We start from the raw sequence: 18,086 nt of genomic DNA, 5'->3' as shown, positions 1-18,086 counted from the left end.
TTTGCAATAAATGGCTTTTTGTCTGATCACATTGATCTCTGACTGAGTCCGTTCCACGGCAAATGGTGCCAAAACAGGGACCCTCTATAAGTTCACATTGAAAAGGAAGAGGGTGTGAATCGCTGGGCCGTGAAGAAATCGGCTGGAATCGATCTGGCTGGACCAAGATCGGGAGGCAGAAGCCTCAGAGGAGGGAATCCTCGGATCGGAACCTTGTGAGCCTGGAAGACACTGCGCAGTGCAAATAAGGTGAGCAGCCGGATGGTTGGAAGGGAGCTTAAGGATGGGAAACCAGTTAAGTAAAGAAGAAGAAATAATACTTAAGCTCTTCCAACATATCCTCTCTGTGAGAGGGACAGACTATGATGAAGCTATGCTAAAAAGATTGTTGCTCTGTAGTAAGGAGAAGGAGTTAATTGTGGGAGTCGGCGAAGCTTTTAATCTCGAGACTTGGGAGAAAATTACTAAGGAAGAAGCCTCTGATTTATGGATGTTTTCAGTCCTTCTTAAGGTGAAGGGAGCAACCCTTAAAGAGACAGACTTAAAGTTAATGTTGAAATGGTTGAAGACGCATTATTCAGAGTTTGATGAGTCTACTGGATTTGAGATACCCTTGTGGAATGAGGCAGGAGTTAAACTGTGGAATGCAGCCACGAAAGGCAATGAAGCTGTGAAAAGTGTGTTAGTCATTTGGAGAACTGTTTTAGAGACGTTAAAGTAAAAAAATGAGATCATGGAGACCAGCGTGCCCCCCACCCCCCCCCCCTCCGCCCTCCCCACCGAACCTCCGCTATGGCTGCGAAGACTGAGGACAAGGATGAAGACGATCCTTTCAGCTCAGACCCTATTGACCCCAAGAAGGAGCCTGGAGTTTGCTGTTGCTGCTCCTGAGATCCTGACGCCTGATAATGCCAATGATGACCTGGATGGTGCTTTTGACCTGGAGCCTATTCATCCGGAAAAGAAGCCTGATTTATATCCCCCAGATCCTCGTGATAAATGGGCAGCTGTAAAGGGAGAAGTGAGATGGGTGGGGGATGTGGATGTATTGCACAGTTTCCTGTGGTATCTGTGCTTCCCACCTGAGATGGGAAGGTCTCTTGTATGCTCTTATCAGGGGTATTGGGCAGAATGTGTCAGATCATGGAGTTGGGACCCCATATACAACCCCTTTTGATACAGTCTCTCTGTGATACTCATGTACTAGAAGTTGGTAAATATAAGTATGTCCATGTTTCTATCAACCCTTGCAGACCTTTATAGATATTGCTGGCAACTTCTTCCAACATAGGCTGGCCATCTGTGTCGGAACGAGTGTGCATTTTGGTCAGTAAAAAAGCCCAAGCCTCATGCGATGTGAGGGAGGCAGAGCCTCTGCGGGGACACCCGCTAAGGTTGAGCCTGCCACCTTGCACTGCAATAATGCTTCTCGGAGCTGGTTTCCTGATAGTCTTTACAGGGTCCTTGTGCCACGTCCTGTATGTGGGACTGTGCAGTGGGAACAATGATTGTCTGGATTTTGTGTTTCAAATATTGTAGTTGTGTGGAGTGTGTATGTGGGATCCCATGTGCATATATGTGTGTCTGTGTGTGTTTGTGATGAGGGCAGACAGTGTTCTGTGTATTTTTTGTTGTCAGGTTAATGTAAAAGGTTTAACAGGTAGCAGTTCAACATTTCGGGCAAGAAAGGGTTAATGCAAAAGTGCAGCAGGTATTTCTTGCTGCTGCTGAGAAGGCTGCTGCCGATAGGCCGGTGGTTTTAGCTGTGCAAAGCAGAGTGAGCGACTTTGTAAAAAAAAAAAAAGAAAAAAGAAGGGGGAGTGTAATGATGGAGCAAACCCCTTTGACTGCTTTGACTGTTAAAAATGTGCAGTCTGTTTCTGCAGCTGGTTCACATTCTGTTTGCATCAGAATGCTTCTGCTTTAAGGAATCACTTTAACGTGTCTATTTCTCAAGAACTGATAACCCGGAGGAAGGGGGTATATTTGTGTCCTCCTACCTACAGGTCCATGGTGGCTACCTGCAAAGTTTGTCAGGCCTTGCCATGAGCTGGACAGATGAGTGGAAGAACTCGATGTATCATCTACAGAAGCTGACTATGAAAACCCCAAGAAAAATTACATAGAGGAAGAGAAAAATGAATGATTTCAGGACATCACTTGGGGGCAACTGAAAAGTAACAACTTGAATATGTGTGCTTGTAAAGTAGCTATTATTAGAGGTTGTGATTTTGTGTATAAAACCACCTGTATTTACTAGCCAGTTGCTAACAAGAAACAATACCTCGTATTGTATGGATTTGTCACTTGTAAAAGAGACGTTAAAGAATGCAAATTTGCAGCAGCTGCTAGAAAATGCTAAGGTAAAAGCCAGAAAGATTCTAATATGATGGTAGTGTTATAAAGCAGGTAATGGAACAAATTAAGAGGGTGGGAGAACTCCACTGTAAGAAATTTCTTTGGTTAGTCACTCGCTGTCATCAGCATCTTCAACATGCTGCTGCATTCTGTGATAATTACTCTGCTAATGTAAATCCATGTGTGCTTTGCTGTAGTAGTGACTTGTTACTGGGTTAAGCAGGTGAAACTCTGCATTGACAACAAGGTGCAAGGACTGAGATTGAACACATGCCTGCTACCACAGTCAAGGGCAAGACTGGGTTGGCCTCTGTGTCTGCAACCAAGAAGAACCTTTAGCTCCGCTGCTGGCTGCAACCCAGCAGGCGTAGAGCGGTGGAGACACATGCCATGCCAGATCTTGATGGGAGGGATTGCCTCCGCTGTTATCAGAACCATCCAGGAGAAAAAGGGCAGGCCCAGCTGTGTACAGCTATCAACAGGACCATACTGACTGCCAGTGAAAAGTATAAAGCCGCAGAACAACATAAAGAAACAGCAATGATAGAAATCTGTGTAAAATCTTTGTAATATCTGTTTTATTATGTGTGACCATGGGTAATGGACAAGTATACTGAGCACATCTGTTAAATCCCCATTAGTCCATCCTGTTACATAGTGTGTAGGATTCACTGGTATGCCACATGTTATAAAGGTTCAAGTGACTTCAAATCAGACTAATCTTACTGAAATAATGCTGCCTAGAGTAGTGGGTTGTTATGTTACACAAGTCAAGCAGTGATAGAGCAAAGGGTCTTCAAGACAAGTATCCAATCATGATATGCCAAATTGCTGTAGGTGTGTGTAAGCAATAGTATATAAGGAGTTAATGCTTTGCAATAAATGGCTTTTTGTCTGATCACATTGATCTCTGACTGAGTCCGTTCCGCGGCAGCCCATCACCTCTTGTCCTGTTACTGGGCACTACTGAAAACAGCCTGGCTCCATTTTCTTTGTATTTCCCCCTTGGATATTCATACACATTGGTAAAATCAAGCCTTCTCTGAGCTGAACAGTCCTGACTCTCAGTCTTTCCTCACAGGAGATGCTCCAATACCTTCAACCCTCTTAGTGGCCCTTTGCTGGACTCTCTGGAATGTCTGTACCTCTCTTGCACTGGGGAGCCCAGACCTGGATGCAGCACTCCAGGTGTAGCCTCACCGCTGCTGAATAAAGGGGAAAGCAGATCCATACAGTACTAGAGAACTGACCTACCCTTATTGTTTACCATTCAATAAACTCTCATATGCAAACCTGAAATGCTGTTTAAGAAAAAATGAACTTGTGAGTAAACCAGCAAACTTGTCTGATGTTTTCTTGCCTCGGTCAGCCTTTCTGTTACTGGTTATATGGGGTATCTTAGAATAGGAACTCATTCCTCTTCATTTTTCCATGGATGCTACTGCAACTAAGCACATAATGATAGCGTTAAGAGAAAGGGTGTGCACAGCCATTTCCAAGGAGACAACATCCTCCTTTGCTTTGTTTTTTTGATGGGTACAAACTGCAAGGAATTTACTCCTGGAGGAGGTGTGGACTACTAAAGTCCTGAGCTTCATAGTTCACACTTTTTAGTGAGGTAGGCTTTCACCTATGGTAGAACTGCAGCAGCCCAAACCCATCAATGAGGCAAGGGTGCAAGAACAGAACAAAGCACAAAAAGGTAAAGAAGGGGACTAAATAAACATGAGCATAAATTTATTTTCCTTCTGTTCACAGGCTGTGACTTGGCCCCCACAGCAGGGATGTATCCTCAGAATCTGCTCCCACCAGGGCTACTTTGGCAGGCACCTCTCAGCTCTGTTCTCCTCCTATGTTCAGGAGAAAACCAGAACTGTCAGGGAGTCAGCCAGGGACACACAGCAGCCTCCTGAATGGAGAAGCCTGCCAATGCACACGTGGCAGATGCAGCAGAGGTGGCACAGTCCTTGGCTGTAGCTTAATGCAGTGCACTGTTGCTCTGCTCCTCAAAGGTCATTTTGCCCAGCAGCTGGCTCTCCAGCTCCACACTGCTCACTGGTAGCCGGAATAAGTTCATTTCAGCTGCCAAAGCAGCCATGGCAGAGGGATCTTGGCCAAACTGTGCCTGGAGCATCATGTCCATTTTCTCCAGGTGTCGCTTGAGCTTCTTGGCCTCACGCTCTCGGATGAGCCGGGCCTGTCGCTTCTCTGGGGTCTCATTGGCACGTTTCAGCCTCATAGCTTCCCGGTCTCTCTGCAGCCGCCGCGCCCGCTGCTCATCCGTCTCCTGCATGCGCTGCAGGCGCTTGGCTTCCCGATCCCGCATACGTCTCACTTCCCGTTCTTCAGGTGTCTCATTGTCCCGCCGGCTCTTCTTGGCCATGCGCTCACGCTCCAGCCGCTGCAGCTGTGTTTTCAGGGGCTTGTTCTGCTGCTGGAGCACCCACTTCTGCATGCCAGGTGCCTGTGCCTCCAGCAACTTGCGGTAAGCCACACAGTTGTTGCACACCAAGAGAATGGCTGCAGGGTACACAGGGGGGTGAAAGGCAATGTCTTTCCCATCAGCACTGGAGGGGCCCTGGCTCTGTGGTGCAGGCAGCCGATCTGTGCTCAGCACCTCTGGCAGCTTCACACTAGAAAGTGGAAAAAGCAGAATCAAGACTTGGTGCTGACAGGAGCATCCCTACCTCAGACTGCCTGGGGGGGGGGGGGGGGGGGGGGGGGGGGCGGGGGGGCTGCAATAAACAGTGTCCCTACTAGATCCCATGACAGAGGCCTCTGCTAAACCATTCCTGCCCACAGACACGTCTGAGTATCTAAAATGAAGCAATGTCATATTTGGGGGTTGGAAGCTGCTTAGCCTGGAACAGTATTTGGGTTGGAAGAGTGTAAAAGCAGGCATTAGCTAACAAAGTTGCTCCTTCCCATCATCTCCAGAATTCTCCTTTCAGTCCTATTCCACTGGTCAGAGGATAATCTTCCACCAGGTAGGACAAAGAACATTTTGGTTTCTGTCTGTAGTCCTGCTCTGGAAACGATAAACCCACCTAGGCAGTACAGACCTACTCTGATGGATTGCTGGGCAAAGGAAACAGTTGTTCTCCAGTGACTGAAGACCCCAGTGCTTTCTGCACAGTTCTAGTTCTTCACAGAGCAAAGGAACACCCTTTTAGCAGCACAGCCCAGGGAGGTCTTAGCAGGTGATGCAGAGCTGCAGGCAGGAAGGGATCGAGGGAATCTCACTCACTGGGGGTGTTCACAACTCTCTTACAGGCCTTAGTGGGTCCAGAGCCATGACTTCTGTATCATTTAAGGCAACCCACCTAATCTTTAATGTGAGTATTCTAGCCCATTCACCAGCCAGGGTGACCCTGACCTGTTGAATGTGGCATGGCTGGTGAAGCAGTCTCCACACACTGCGCAGTTGGACAGCTGGTCCTCTGAGTGGATCAGGAAATGTCGCCCAAGGGATCCTGGTGAGCTGAGGGCTCTGCCACATACAGGACACATGTAGCTCTTAGCACTCACCACAGCTGCAGTGTGCTGCAAAACAACAAGGTTGTTAGTTATGAACTGCCCAACTCATTGCCCAGCCTGAGACATGCTCAACAGATACAGCAAACCATTCAGAACATCCTCTTGGAACTGGGAACTACCACTAAATCTCTGTCTGATAGCTCCTAGACCAAGATCAAGACACTTGGGGTGTCACAGGTCAAACAGCAAGGAGGAAACCTTTCTACAGCTCCACTCTGATGCAAGAGAAACAATTAAGGCCAAAATACTTGGATTATAAGACCCTTGTTTTCAGAAATGCATCTGAGAAGCTGCTGTTGCTGGACAAAGCATGACTGGACTAATAGGAAGGATGCTGGTGAGTAAGCACTTAGATGGAGGCAGTCAGCTGGTGCAGGTAAGCAGAAAGTTCAGTTCTGCTCCATTCCTCCTTTTACAGGACTTTGATGTGCTGTGAAGACAGCACTGACAACAAAACCTGTGAGATTCTAGTACAGATTTCCTGCAATACTGGAATCATTTCAGAGGAAGAAATCTGTTTTCATGGGTAAGAACTGTGATAAAGGTACAAAATAAAGAATTGAGTGATTCGGAGGAAGGTTTCTTATCTCACTGAATAATGTAAAAACTGCTTCCATGTTTAATCTGAAGGATCTGCCTGGTCCTAGCCTGCAACTACTTGCAGAGACTGCCTTGGGCTAGAGTTGTGCTTTTGGGATCTGCAGACTGGTGCCTTGCAGATTCTTTCCCCAAGACATCCTCTGGACAGTTTACTGCTGTAAACTTCAGTCACATCTTAGATAAAAGCTCAGTTCTGTGACTGCAAAAACCAGAACAAAGCCATCCTGTGCTTTGGGTTGTTGCTGAATTTGGGGCTTAAGGCCAGAGATATTCCAGTTTGGAACCATCCCCTACCTGGTATACATGAATGATGAGCTGCTCTCTGCTTCCACACTCCAGCTGGCAGAGGGAGCACTGTGACAGTCCCAGCATAGGGTCAGCATTCAAACTCTCAGGCACCTACAGGGAGGAAAAGCCACTCTGGTGTAAGGCACACACTCCACTCTCCCTTAATATCTAATCGATACTGCTAGGCAGACCTTGGCCAGATCAAGGGCTGTGTGCCCAGTCCTACTGGGGCTGGCTCATGTTCTTGCAGACTGAAAATTCCTTTATGCAGCCTCTGAGCAAAACTCTTGCTATCTCCAGGAGAACAGGCAAAGGCCTGACGGCCTCCAAGTGCACCCAGGCTCTTCCAGCACAGTGGTAGGCAAGGCCTGCTCTGTAGCAGAAGGGAAGGGGAAGTCAGAGTAAGGCACCAGGACTGAAAGAAGAGGGCACACTGCACAATCATCTTGGACAGCCAGGAGAACCATAGTTTGTGCAGGCTATCTCCTGCTCCTAGCAGCCCAAGAGCTCTTCATACCCTTTCCTCCTGTCAGGAGGTGTTTAGAGGAGGTGGGAGGGAAAAAAAGACAATAACAATGGGGAGAAAAGGTATTTAGATGGTACCCTTCTCTCCCTGAGAGGCCGAAGTGAGTGCAGCACCAGTACACACTTGCCTCATTTCCTCTCATCAGTGGGGCTCCAGCCACAGGTTGTTCAGCATTCTCTAATTCTTTTCTCACTTTCACCTTTGAGCCATCCTCCTCAGATGTATGGGAAGAAACTGCATCCTGGGTGGCTTCTTCATCATCACAGTCACCTAGAACATGCAGAACAGTAATTCCAAGTGTCAGGACCCTGAGAACATTCATAAGCCTTAGCTGTCCCGACTAGCATCTCCCAGGGCCTCTACTCACCCCCTCAGACCAGGGGCTCCATTTAAACGCAGGCTGACACACTTCAGTCCCTGAAATGCTCTGTAGAGTCCCTAGACCTGGCCTGTTAACCTGCCTTGCTTGACAATCACTTGGACTGTCAGCTGGACCTCCTTATATTACCACCCTGCTCTGCTAAACTGGGACTGCATCCTGGCGGTGAGGTCATTACCCAGTCTGGGGGGTGGTGGTCCTTGGCTCTGGGCCTGCTTTTGCTGTTTGTTGACAATCCTGCATGGGAGCCAAGAGCTAACTCAGAGGAGATAGGTAAGACAGCCGTCAGAGGATCCCTACAAGCTGCACAGCACCTAGCCCCTTGTCACAGTCTCCCCATTCTGCTACCTTGCCATTATTGGAAGGGGCAGAACTCACTGCTGCTGGAGTCAGGGTCTTGCAGTGGATGAATCGCTGGCCTTTGGTCCCCAAGAACTCCAGGAAAGTTGTTTTTCATTATGGCTTGGCAGGCTTGCTCCCCCAGCCCTGCAAATACTTGCTCCCCTGGCAGCCACAAGGACAGAGTCAGACTGATGCAGCTGCATTGCTTTCACCAGTGCTTGCCAAAAACAGAACAAGTGTGGGGCTGCTCACCTGCACCGTACAGAACCTCTGAAGTCACCTCTCAGAAAGCATTTAAGCAACCTCTTTGCTTGCCTACCCTATGCAACACCAGCCTCTTATACCTGGCTGAGGTGAGTCCAGCCCCTGTGTGTAGAAGTCTCACTAGTAGAAATGTCCAGCATTGGGCTGCTTTCTGCATACACTTTATATACCACTCCAGCCACACAAAAAAACCCTATGAGATCCCATCTATCTGCTGTATGTAGCCAAGTGGCTTTCTCTGCTACCAAGCTATCTGCCAATAGAGCTATGGTATGGCTCTGGGTGGGAGGGAAGCCACTGGGGGATGATGACAGCATACCAGATCAGGCACAGTGCTATATGGCTCCTGGAAATCATCAAGTCCTATTCCTTGCTATAACAGACAACTTAAGACAAAACCAGTATCTCTCCGAGTGCCTGGTACCTCATCTGCCCTCCATAGTGTTACCAAAACCAGGGCTTGTCTTTGGCATGCCCTATCACCACCATCTGTCCCAGGAGGACTGAGGACACATTGCCCTCCAAGAAGGCGTTTGTGCTCAGAGCTGGTGTTCTGCTTACATGATGGATAACTTGCTTCACTACCTTGTCTTGCCCAGGAAGGGCTCTAGCTAAAATAAATCTCAGTGACACTTCAACGCTCAAAACAGAAAACTAAGGGAATGAACCCAGAAAGCTGAGATATTGGATTAGGATAACTTACAGTCTGTTGAAAGACACTGATCACTACTACCTCAACTCAATAGGAGATGGCAAACAAATTGAAAGAAGCAACTATTTGTGCCTCTCTGAAAGAAAACTTTTTAAAGCAATCTCTTCAAGGAGAACTTTTGGTTCCAAAGAATAACAACTAAAGGCAACCATTAATTTTCATGTTTAATCAAACAAATGTCTTTGTTCCAGATTTTACCTCTCAGTGGATGAGCTGGAGCAAGGTGCTGAAGTTCCCAGTGGGACAGCTTTTGGGTTAAATCTATCAACTGATGCATAAGTTCTCAAAAACCACTCAAAGCATAAATGCAAAAATGATTAGGAAGACGGTGCATTTTTCACATAAAACCAAAGCAAAAACATAACTTTCAGAAAAAAATTGTGCCTTTTAGTACAGGGCCACAACTGGCAACAACATAACCAGGAAATTGAATTCTTGAGCCAGGGAGAGAGCACTAGTCCTGTTGCAAGGACAGATGCATTCCCACATGCTAAGTTGTTTCAGCCAGCTTTGCCCCATGTTCATACACTGCCTTCTGGTGCTTACCTTGCAATTTCTGGCAGTGCTTTAAAAAGCAGTAATTTAAGGGAGATTTCAAAGACCTACAGAGGTTTCATGGAGACTGTGGGAGAAGAGTGTTAGCTCCCAACATTCTCGTGGAGGTTTCCAAAAGCATTTAAAGGCATTTATCATTCTGTTTCAGAAATGTGAGAAAGGTTTCTGTGGAGAAGATGAGAACACAATCTACACAGAGTCTATTTGTCACCAAAAGCAGCAGGTACTGTTATGATTGCTGTGACACATGTACTCCCATCAAAAGCCACTCCAGTACTGAATGGTTTTCATAGCCTGGAGTGCTGCATTTAGTTCTGGACCACCTCACATTGGTGGGACCAAAATACAGACTGTATGAACAGTAGACACTACAGAATTAGTGCTTCTCCAAGAAGCAGATATGCACCAACCACCAGGATAAATGCTAATGAGCAGAGACTAAAAAAGCATTGCAAGACAACGGAAAATATGATGAAACAAAGAAACCTGTCCAACACAGGACAGATGTAAAACTATGGTGGGAGATGTGCTATCTGTGACAGTTACAAAACAGGATTTCCAAACACCACTGGAAGTCCTAGTGGAAGCAGTTAGGTGCTTTTCTTCCCCTTTTCCCCTTCTAGGTGGCTTACGTTTCCACTGAGCAGCAGCCTAGAGCCTATTGGCAGCATGTTCCTGCTCAGATATGCAGACAGTCTGCAGGATTTTAAAAGCTGTAATCTTTATAAGGTGGCTGAGGAGGAAACTCCTCCTGTCAGTAACAGTAGCATCAATCACAACAACTGAGAGTGATCATGTCTGCCAGCGGCCTTTCGGTATAACATACCCAAAGCCAAGTCAGCACTGATTCAGCACAGTGCAAAGAACTACCAGCTCACAGCCAGAAATGCAAACTGCTAACCAAACCAGTGCTGTTAGCAGATGACATCTTGTGCATTTTCCACTAGCCTGTATCTAAAAAAGTATCACATGATTGGGAAAAATAAACTTTAAAAAATGCCATCTTTAGCTTAAACAGAATTTCTCATGCATGAAACTAATATTGTTTCCAAAAAAAGTTAAGGAAGACTGCCCCTTTCACTTGATGGACTAAGTCCTACTTTGATGAAGCTTTAGCACTTTTAATGTTTGGTAGGTACAGGGTTACACTTGTTTCTGCACACACATGCTCACACAGACACATCCCCACCCCACTCTGAATACACTTCCATTCACTTGGAAAGGGAGTAAGGCAGGTGACAGCTGTAGGATCACTTCTATCAGTAAAAGATGTTATGTTCAATAGTGAATTCACAGGCTCTTCTCCACAATTTCCTTTATTAAATACAAAAAGGGCTGCAGGCTGACCACAACATCAAAACAGTTGTACCACAAAAAAAAAAAAACCCAAACACAAAAAAAAACCAAAACACACAAACCAAAACCCCACCAAACACATGCAAAAAAACCCAAAAACAAAAAACCCCAAAACAAACCAAAATAAAACCACACCAAAACAAGTCACTGTATTCATTTTACAAACAGCTAGAGACATAGGACAGTGAAAGATCATACAAATGCCTCTGCTTTGCATTCCAGTTCTCCTCTCCATACTCTTGTAAATGAGTGGGATGCCAGGTGAGCAGCTGTGGAGGTAGGGGACAACCCCATGGAACTGTGCAACAGGGGTGGTTATGACTGCTAGGATCTGGTGCAGTATCAACTTGGTAACCAGGAATATTTTTCCTCAGCCCTTCCCTTCTTGAACCATATGAATGCAGGCAAACAACCCCCACCCCAAAATACACACACACAAAAACAAAAAAAAACCCACCCCAAAATACAACCAAAAACTAAACCAATTAAAAAAAGAAAAAAAGAAACTACATCATTCCCCATTCCTCTGTCTTCCTTCCTAAACAGAAATGACTCTCAGATGAGCCACTTTATTCCCTCCTTGTACATCAATTTAAAGTCCCCATTCATGTAGGTCTTCTGTGTTCCTTTCCTGGACCTGAAATTTGTAAGTCCACCACTGTGGATCTAGTCCACCTGCCCCATCGCTATTCTGGGTTGTCCACACTGCTGTAGTGGTTACTGAAATGAAAAACAACACAATTGAGTTAACAACAGCAACCCATGGAGCCCTTTAAGAAAAGGATTTTGATGCAAGTAACATTTCTGCTTGGTTTTGAATGCTGGGTGCTATTTCTTGCAAGATATTTTCTCTTCAAACTGGGAATATTATAGATAACAGAATTCAATAAACACTGAAGAGCACAGAATGTGTGTCAGAGTGAGAGGGAAGGAAAGAGAAGATTAATGGAATATTGGTACCAGGATAGAGCTAGGAAGCAGGAATTAATTTGACTAACAAAACCTGTTCTCAAGAGCTCAAAAATAAGCATTGCTTGCAAAAGGTACAAGCAATAGAAAGAAAAATAGCCCATGGGACAGCAGGGAGAGAAATAAAAACACACACTAAAACCTGCAGCAAATTTTTGGAAAGCAGAAGAGCAGCGATTAGCCCCTAACTGATGGGGTGACAGTGCAGCACTGGGTGGGCTTGAACAAAAGATTAGATGAATTGCTTAGATAGATATTATATTTTAGGACTCTGGGAGAAAATAAAGATCAAATTGACTCAATTAAGATATTTCTACAGTGTCCTGGATTCAGCTGTAGCTACTTCTTCGTAGGTGGTGCAGTGCTGTGTTTTCAACTTTAGCCTGAGAACAATGCTGATAACACATCGATGTTTTAGTTGTTGCTAAGTACTGCTTACCCCAATCAAGGACTTGTCTCATGCTCTGCCAGTGAAGAGGGGCACAAGAAGCTGGGAAGAAGCAGAGACAGGACACCTGACCCAAACTAGCTGAAGGGGTATTCCATACCACAGCATGCCATACCCAGTATAGAAAGTGGGGGGAGTTACCCAGAAGGCCCGGATCACTGCTCGGGTCAGGCTGGGTATCGGTTGGCAGGTGGTCCCCTTGTTATTTCCCTTATCATTATCATCCCTCCCAGAGTGGGGATGAAAGGGGGGGAGTGAGCAAGTGGCTGCGTGGTTCTGAGTTACTAGCTGGGCTTAAACCATGACACACAGGAACAATTAACTGCATTGTAGTTTTCAATTCAACATGGAATGGGCAATGCACTAAGTTTATTCCAGTATTACCATTTTTCCAGGTGTGTTTTTCATGCACCATGTGGCAAAACAAATTTAAATTAAGAACCAATTACGTGCTGCAGCCCTGCCAAAGGAAAAATTACTACAATTAACACTGTAGAAGGACTGGCCATTATGCACAAAGAGACTTTTGTGATAATTTTTATCATTGTTGCCGTGTTCTTTTGAATTTCCTTACACATCAACTTCCATTTAAAACTGGTTTGTAACCACATAACTTCCCAGCCAATCTGCATGCCAAACAGAACAATTCTGTGCTAAGTGAGAACAGCGAACCATGCTGTTGTGAGAACAAGATTAAACGGGGGCCATGCCAAACTCAGAAAGTAATCCTGGAAAGAGGTAGCACCAAGCAAGCCAGGAGAGATCTGCAGCTGTTGTTTGCCCTAGTGAATCCAAGAAAGAAGATAACATGGAGCAGCCATGCAAGAAAGTAGGCACCATCCTCTCACAAATCTGTCCAGTTAGATATTTACAGTGGTATTTTTGCAAATCCAAAAGTACTTCCCCAGCCCCATAGCCTGCTAGATCAGGCTCCAGCTGCAGACAGCTGCACAAAAAGCTGCATAGCTGCTGTCCCTTTTACTCTTCTCCTCCCAACCACTTCAGTTCCTGTGAAGAAGTCTCAGTAACATGTGCTATGTCAGCCTGATTCCTCATTCTGCTGGCTCACCCAGTACCTGGAGCTGATGCTCTTTCTGATTTTCCTCATCAGTGCACTGTATTTCTGGGCCTTCCAAATACACAGCAGGCTAGGTAGTCAGAGAAGTCCCAACAATTTGGTGGCGTTCATTGTAAGACAGACAAGATTTTCCATCCCAAGGCAGAGACATCACTATGTCTCTTGTACACGTTTCTTGTATTTTTCAGTCCCTTTATTTTCTTGTGATCCTACCTGCTGCTTCTGATAGGTCCCATTGAACAGTTGCTCTATAGCAACATACTGTGCGAGAGAAAGCATTGTTTTTGCATAACTGGGTATGGGGATTTGCAATATTAGGGCTTTACAATATTAGACCTTTAAGATCAATATTAAGGCTTTGCAATATTAAATTTTTTCAATACTGGGGCTAAGTTATTAAAGATAAACAAAGGGGTTGAGATACCATAACTTAGAAAGACACATTCTGTAGTTAAAGACATATCATCTCTGGATGAAAGATACACTCTGTGGTTAAAAAGAATACTATCTTTGTACAACTTACAAAACTAAGCAGTTGCAGGCTGGTTAAACAGTAAGTTTAAAAAACAGTAAGTCACCAGTACACTCACTGAATGTAAAGTGTTAGGCTATATCTCAGTGTATTTTCCCCTAGTACAGAGAACAGCATGCATAGATTCCTGTTGCCATACCCATACAGAAAGGCAGAGAGACATGCAAACCAGCAGCATCAGCAAAGTGAGGCAGTGTTAGGACTACAGCATTCAGCTCTATGTCCCATACTCCTGACAGCTACTACAGCTTTGCAATACTTAGGGGCCTGTCATCAGCCTTCCTTTCACAGATCTACAGAAGCAGGAATATATTTTCCTCCTTACAACCCAAATTCTAACCATGTCTCCAGCCACAAAGCTGGATATGAACAAGGGCATAGCTTCAACCCACCCAGCTTCCCTTGATTGCAATCAGTCAAAAGCCATATATATGCAGTTTCCCCTTTGCAGCTAAACATCCATATGCATATCCAGCTCCACTAACACCTTGCTGTATCCTGCCCACAAGGTGTGCTGATGTACAGCATCTTCAGCTCTTTCACTGCAAAACAAACGCCAGGGTCTTGGCAGTGCTGGAGAAACAGAGATCTGTCCCATCAGCTCAAGTATGATCTGACAGATAGCATTGTACTGGATGAGAACCTAGCTGGGAGCTGATTCCCTCTCGTGACTGAGAGCCATAACAAAGGATGTTGTTTGCCACAGTGTGTTTGGCAGAGTATATATGTTTGTGTTCAAGACTGTTTGCCAGAAAGAGGCAGGAAAACATAGGTGTGCAGCTGTTCTAAGACCTTCATACCTGGCTGCACTAGGGCGCCTGGGCAATGGTGAGATCATGAGAAACTGCAGTCCCACAAGTAACTGATTAAGAGATCTGGCATAAAGCCAGTTCTTCAGATAAGGGTATAAAAGCAGGACCCTCTTGTGGTCATGAGAGAAGCCTCACCTATGGGTAGACATACCACATAGGAATTTTTCACAATTACCTGAGACTCCTGGCATCAGCTGCAACAGGGCTTCCCAGCTGGAAGTGTGGGCTTAGATGATGATTCAGTGGTAATTGGTAATATATGTCTTCTTAATCCCTGTTCTTTCTACACAGTAATGACCTAATGCATTGCTAACTTTCTTCAGTACTTTACTTATATACCTATCTCTGATTTGCCTTAGTGTACTTATTCACTATTCATATACATATATATATATAGAGAGAGAGAGAGAGAAAGAGAGAGATATTTACCTAATTCACATTAGCATGCTTGCTTTCAGTGTGCTTATTGGCTTTAGTGTGCTTATTTAATAAACTCTGCATATTACACAGCCAACGTGTGGTCACTTTGTGGCATACCATGTCTGTCAGCAGAGCATTTATCTGTCCAGTAAGTTATTTGGCCACTGCATGGCTTTACTTACATTATCTGGAAGGAAACTGAGGTAGAGTGAGCTTAAGTAACGTGTCCAAAGCCAGTTAGTTGAGTCTGTGGTAGGGCAAAGATCAGAACCCAAGAATTCCTGGCTTTCAGCCACAGTCAAACCACCTTGGCCTAGAACTTTCTTTGCTACCCAAAACAGGCCAGAGCCCTGAAGTCACATTTCTTAGTATATTAATTTGCACTTGTGACAGTGTGAATGCAAAGCACAGCTACAGGCCCTGCACATACATACCTACCTTTACAGCATTAGTCATTTTTCAAGTCTATCTCTGCCATGCCAGGACACAGCCAGCTCCCCTGATGAACAAAGATCAGTTTCTCATCTTACAGTTTCTGTGACAAAACGTGAGTAACCACCATTCCCCTACAAACTGTATGTTGTCATCATTCCCCTCCTTCCTCACTTCACAACAATCCAGCTGGGGCAAGGATCCCACAATGCAGCATAACATAATACTCACAGGGAACTTTGTTAGGAGTGGTCTGTTTCCGACGGGACATGTTTCCCTGACCTGGGAGCACAGTGTTCCTTCCCTCAGCAGAGGATTCACCTGAGAAGAGAAGAGCCTGTCACACACACCCCTAGAACTTTCTGAGCCTCTGGCCAAACACAGCTGGCTGTCTCAGGGTCATTCCTCACCCTTCTGCCTACAGGGCTCATTCTACATCACCACAGCTATATTCAGTGCCAGCATTCAACACAATCCACAGGCATTTCGCAAACCACCATATATGGGCAGTCCCACTCAGTTCTCAAGCAAAGTTACAAGCAATCCTGTCCCCAGCATACAAAAAGCTAAGAGTACCCCACTTCAAGAGCAACTGCAATCTCAGTCTAAACACCCTTCTCCCTTCCTGCCCATCCCCACAGCCAACAGGATAGGAGCCGGATCAAACCTGCAGACCCTGCCCTACCTTTGGCTCCCCACCCAGAGAGAGACTGAGGGGAAACAATCCCCACCGTGCCTGGAAGGCAGACAAGGAAGCCAGCTGTCCTGCAGTCACAGCTTCATACGCAGCAGCAGCTGACAAGATGGAGTGGCCAGCCCAGGAACAGGTCCCATCCAAAACAGCTGGCCCTCAGAGGGCCTGACCTCACCATCCCTGCTGAGAGGCACAGGGAGGGCAGGAACACGGGACTGCTGCACCCTCCCTGGGCAGGCAGGGTTGAGAACAGGCAGTTAGGCACACACCCTGTGCCCTCACCTACAGAGGGACCACCAACACCCCAGCTCACATCGGGGATGCACTGCCCCTGTCCCCCACAGGATAGGACAACAGATCCTCTCAAACCTTACAAGGAGTCAAACATCAACTCCTCATCCTCAGACTGACAGAAGAGATAAATCCCAGCAGTCCCCTCAAACAAACAGACAAAAGGAGGAGCTGAACACATTTCTTCCTAAACAGATACAGGAATCCCATCAGCTTCCTGACAACGGAGGGATCCAGCTAGCAGAACAGCACCCAGGAGGCGGCAGGAAGGATTCAGCCCACAGGCGGACGGACGGAAGACCCCAGCCCAAGGATACTGATAGACGACCGAGGGACCATCCCGACAGCCCTGACGGATGGACTGGGCCGGATTGGCCCCGCAAGCAGAGAACCCAACCCGCCTTACCCAGTCCCGCTGCAGGAGACAAGAGCCGCGGACAAAAGGTCGCCAGACAGCCGGCCAAGATGGCGGTGTCGCCAAAGCACGCGGCGCGTGGAGCCACAGCACAGCCTGGCCCTAGCGCGGGGAGTCGGGCCCGGTACGTGCAGCACTGTGCCGGCGGCCAGAGGCCTCACCCACACTCCAGTGCCATGTTTCGTTCCCCGAAGCATCTTACCTGCTGTTCATGGATCCGTCCCAGCCCGCAGCCCGCTGGGGATCATTGGCGCCGGTTACAGGTCTGGCACGCCCCAGCCCCACCGTTGGCTTCTGCCTCTCCTCACACTCAGGGTGGGATGCCGTTACCCCAACTTACCTGAGTCTCGCGTGCCCTGCAAGATTAAGAATCACGGGTTTACGTTTAACTTAAAAGCCACCGCGTTGTGAACTCATGCACCTGCTGAATCCGAACCACCTCAGCCTACGGCTTAGTACCTTCTCTGAGCTACTTCCTCTCCGCAGAAACCTATGAGCACCGCCTGGAGCCCGCCCCGGGCCAGCCTACTTTCGGGGCTGCGCCGCACCAAGACACGTGGCGGCAGGACCCGACTTCTCTCTCACGGAACCGCCATGACTCTCAAAGAACCTGAACCCCTCTCTCTCTCTCCCCACCACTCGCCCGCAACCTGTACAGAGCCTTCAGAAGAGTAACTCCTGTTCTATGGAAGCGGGACTCAGAGCAGCAGGAGCAAATGTTAGCGTCAGAATGGACACATAACCACCGGAATGGTTATATGAGGTGCTTTATTGCAGCACTGGAAAACCAGGAGCACTCACCTAAATCTGGCTTCGACCCCGTCACATCGCGCTCGCAATTTATACATCAAAAGTTTCGCAATTAATGCATATTCAACCTAAATTGCTACCTTAACTAATACATATGCATCAGGGATTGCCTCATCAGTCTATTACAACATCAGCCTCTTCTGCGCTTGCGCAGCCCCCCTCTGGTGGTCGTCCTGATGAAGTAAGTCTTCCTCAGATGAAGTAAGAAGTCTTCCTTGCTTTGTCCTTTTTGACCTGTCCTTTGGACAAGCCCCAACCATTATGTGGA

The 18,086-nt window shown here is 46.6% G+C and overlaps 1 protein-coding gene across 8 annotated transcripts; it reads right to left on the bottom strand.

Moving 5' to 3' along the window:
• Positions 1-3,265: 3,265 nt before the first annotated feature.
• LOC117438299 (zinc finger protein 821-like) lies at positions 3,266-17,519 on the bottom strand. Of its 8 annotated transcripts, none has more exons than XM_034073836.1 (7): positions 17,468-17,519; positions 17,211-17,364; positions 15,840-15,929; positions 7,437-7,579; positions 6,790-6,894; positions 5,735-5,901; positions 3,266-4,991 (listed from the first exon to the last, which is right to left on the bottom strand). In XM_034073836.1, the coding sequence occupies exons 3-7, from the start codon at positions 15,877-15,879 to the stop codon at positions 4,337-4,339; spliced, it is 1,110 nt and encodes a 369-aa protein (XP_033929727.1). In that variant the 5' UTR covers positions 15,880-15,929; positions 17,211-17,364; positions 17,468-17,519; the 3' UTR covers positions 3,266-4,336. The 8 variants fall into 8 exon arrangements, 5 of the variants coding, with proteins under 5 accessions (XP_033929727.1, XP_033929729.1, XP_033929728.1 ...); XM_034073838.1 differs by having other exon boundaries at positions 17,349-17,364; positions 17,468-17,472; XM_034073837.1 differs by lacking the exon at positions 17,468-17,519 and adding an exon at positions 17,448-17,463.
• Between the last annotated feature and the right edge of the window lie 567 nt (positions 17,520-18,086).

This window comes from Melopsittacus undulatus, assembly GCF_012275295.1.
Source record: "Melopsittacus undulatus isolate bMelUnd1 chromosome W unlocalized genomic scaffold, bMelUnd1.mat.Z SUPER_W_unloc_6, whole genome shotgun sequence".
In the NCBI taxonomy this organism is placed as follows: domain Eukaryota; kingdom Metazoa; phylum Chordata; class Aves; order Psittaciformes; family Psittaculidae; genus Melopsittacus; species Melopsittacus undulatus.
This window is presented reverse-complemented; position numbering and strand designations above follow the sequence as displayed.

Bases quoted from the DNA above. Each gene is read 5' to 3' on its own strand.
- LOC117438299 (XM_034073836.1), bottom strand. From the start codon at position 15,879: ATGTCCCGTCGGAAACAGACCACTCCTAACAAAGTTCCCT. The intron at 7,580-15,839 runs GTGAGTATTATG...TGCATGTTCTAG, and splicing joins CACTCCTAACAAAGTTCCCT to GTGACTGTGATGATGAAGAA. The intron at 5,902-6,789 runs GTAGGGGATGGT...GTTGTTTTGCAG, and splicing joins TCATCATTCATGTATACCAG to CACACTGCAGCTGTGGTGAG.